Source organism: Dipteris shenzhenensis, chromosome 5, assembly GCF_047967505.1.
Source record: "Dipteris shenzhenensis isolate YYH24624 ecotype China chromosome 5, Dip_SZ_1.0, whole genome shotgun sequence".
In the NCBI taxonomy this organism is placed as follows: Eukaryota; Viridiplantae; Streptophyta; class Polypodiopsida; order Gleicheniales; family Dipteridaceae; genus Dipteris; species Dipteris shenzhenensis.
The window spans coordinates 9,329,925-9,332,658 of NC_141600.1; the positions used below are offsets into that span (position 1 = coordinate 9,329,925).

Consider the following 2,734-nt stretch of genomic DNA (forward strand, 5'->3'; position numbering starts at 1 on the left):
ACCCTTTCATTCCATGTATACAGTGATTGGCTTGTATGAGTGGTTAGAGCTGGTAGTTGGTGCTACTAGTGCTACATAATTGTGCTACTACATAGTACTACTAAAAAGTGATGTATATTGTGCTAGTCCTACCCAATGATACTACTAATTAGTAATGCTGCTTCTACTAATTAGTGATGCTACAAATTGCTATTACAAATTGGTGCTACTAAAAATGGTGTATATAGTGCTGCTAGTCCTGCCCAGTGATGCTACTAATTAGTAATGCTGCTCCTACTAATTAGTGATGCTACTAATTAGTGCTACTAGTGCTGCTACAAATTGGTAATGCTAATAAGTAGCATTGCTACTGCCATTAATTAGTGCTACAGATGCTAGTTGTTGTTAGTGCTACTGTAAGTGGTTGGTGCTATTGTAGTGCCAGTAAGTGCTGCTAGTAGTGGTACTCAGTGCTTGGCTTAGATTAGTGGGGTTAGAATTGGTAGTTGGTGCTACTAATTAGTAATGTTGCTGCTACTAATTAGTGCTACTAGTGCTGTTACAAATTTTTAATGCTACTAAGTAGTGTTGCTACTACCACTAATTAGTGCTGCAGAGCTGCTAGTTGTTTGTTAGTGCTACTATAAGTGGTTGGTGTTGTTGCAGTGCCAGTAAGTGCTGCTAGTAGTGGTACTCAGTGCTCAATATGGTTAGTGTCTTCCATCACATTGCAAAAAGGATTTTAATGCTATGTACCTCCCAAGGACATTCTATTAATTTTAAGCACATTACATTATAAAAACACAAAGTAGGAGTTGAAATAAGAACACTATGAATGAGCCTTTGTTTCAACTAGAAAAGGAATACCATTAGTCTTCCATCTCAAAAAAGGCAATGTACAAGCAAAAATGAATGATTTTTATAAAAGTTATCAATGATGTACAAAAAAGGTTGGTATCCCACTACATGCATCTGCTTCCATCTTCAATACTCTTTCTAGCAGTTGTGTCTTATCATATACTCCATAATGTCAATGGACTCCTCATCATGGAAGAGGTCGTGCTATCATGTAGGACTAGCAATCCTCCATTTGCAGCCACACAAACAACCATGGTGTGGCATCGTCCATCAAATAGGAGTACGTTTCTTCATCACTTTGCATCTCAAACTTTGGAAGCACTCTCCAGCTAGGTTTTTAGCAAATCTTGTACAAGGAGTCATCCAAAATAATAGTATTATTGTTGACAAGTGAGTGAAGTTATTCTAGCTAGGTTTTCTACAAATCTTGTACAAGGAGTCATCCAAAATAATAGTATTGGCTACCGACAAGTGAGTGAAGTTGTTTCAAATGGTCGGCAAGTCCTTGAATAGAATGGGCTTCGAACTCAATAATTTTCCTTCAGAATCCAGCATTGTGATAGTCTTCCTACACCAGGACTGTTATCTTTCAAAATAGTTTGGCAAATCATGTGCTTAGGATGTTGGTCCCTTTTTTTCTTCTAGTTGTGCTCCAAATAAAAACGTCGAACCATGACAAACAAAATTCCAAGAAGACAGCAGCATCTTTATGAATAAACACGGTCCCCGTCCCATGCGCCCACCATGGCTTTCCATCAAGTGTGCATAGGATGGGGGTGCATCTCCATGATACGACTCAACGACCTTCACTAGTAGGCCATTCAAATCTAAGATTACAGCTTCTTTCTTGATGGAGAGGCACTGGTACCACTATCGGTGGCCTCATTAGAGGTGGAGGCAGGGACAGAAGCTATGGGTGATCCATCAAAGGGATGTCTACAGGTCCTAAAGGCTTTGGTTTTAGCCTTTCCAATATATCCAAACATATCTTGTGAATCCAATCCCATGTTTTTCCTTCCCTCCTCTGCTCTTCTACCTCTTAGTGATACGTTTTTGGCGTGCTTTCTTTTCATGGTAGCTATTGATGTGGATGGCCACAAGCTTGCTTCCCTTTCTGCCACATACATGCGAATCTTGGACCACATTGCTTGGCTAAGAGCTTAAAAAGTGCTAAAAGGAAGTTTAAAAGTACCAAAAGTGCTAAAAAAGTGCTTGGTGCTTGGTGTGATCCACTAAGAAACCTATTCCCCCACCGTATGGTGCTAACAAAAAGTTGCTAATAAATGCTTAAAAAGAGTGAAAAACTACTAATAAGTGCCAAAAAAGTGCTAATAAGTGCTCAGTGTGGTTGGCGTCATCACTAGGAATCATATTTCCCATACACAATGGTGCCGAAAATTGCTTTAAAAGTGATGAACCTCTCTGTTTCATCTTTCTTCTCTTATGTTCATCTTTCTCCTCTCTTTTTCTCTTTTTTTCTTTCATCCCCTCACTTTTTCCCTCTCTTTATGCATCTTTTCCTCTCTTTCCCGCATCTTTTCCCTCTTTGTTTCTCTTTGTTTCTCTCTTTGTCTCTCTTTTCCCCTCATCCCCTCTTTTTTATCTCTTTCCCCTTCATCCCTTCTCTTTTCCCATCTCTTTTGCCTCTCTTGTCTTCCTCCCTCTCTTTTCCCCTCTCTTTTCCTTCTCTTTTCAAACTCCCCTTCTTGTCTTTCCCTCTCTTTTCTTCCTCTTTTTCACTTCTTTCCCTCTCTTTTCACATTGCCTTTCTCATTTTCCTTCATCCCCTCTCATTTCCCCTCTCGTTTTGCATCTTTCCCTTTCTTATCTACATCTTTCCCTCTCTTTTCCACATCTTTCCCTCTCTTTTCACATTGACTTCCTCATTGTTTCTTTG

The 2,734-nt window shown here is 39.5% G+C and overlaps 1 protein-coding gene across 1 annotated transcript; it reads right to left on the minus strand.

Annotated features, from left to right (window-relative positions):
* Nucleotides 1-1,054: 1,054 nt before the first annotated feature.
* On the minus strand, nucleotides 1,055-1,723 carry LOC147901588 (uncharacterized). The gene is made up of 3 exons (XM_087375177.1): nucleotides 1,706-1,723; nucleotides 1,489-1,585; nucleotides 1,055-1,125 (listed from the first exon to the last, which is right to left on the minus strand). Exons 1-3 carry the CDS (start codon nucleotides 1,721-1,723, stop codon nucleotides 1,055-1,057), a joined length of 186 nt encoding a protein of 61 aa, XP_087231303.1.
* Between the last annotated feature and the right edge of the window lie 1,011 nt (nucleotides 1,724-2,734).

Coding starts and splice junctions, on each gene's coding strand:
- LOC147901588 (XM_087375177.1), bottom strand. Junction 1,126..1,488: donor GTTCGACGTTTTTATTTGGA/GCACAACTAGAA, acceptor AAAGTGATGAAG/AAACGTACTCCTATTTGATG.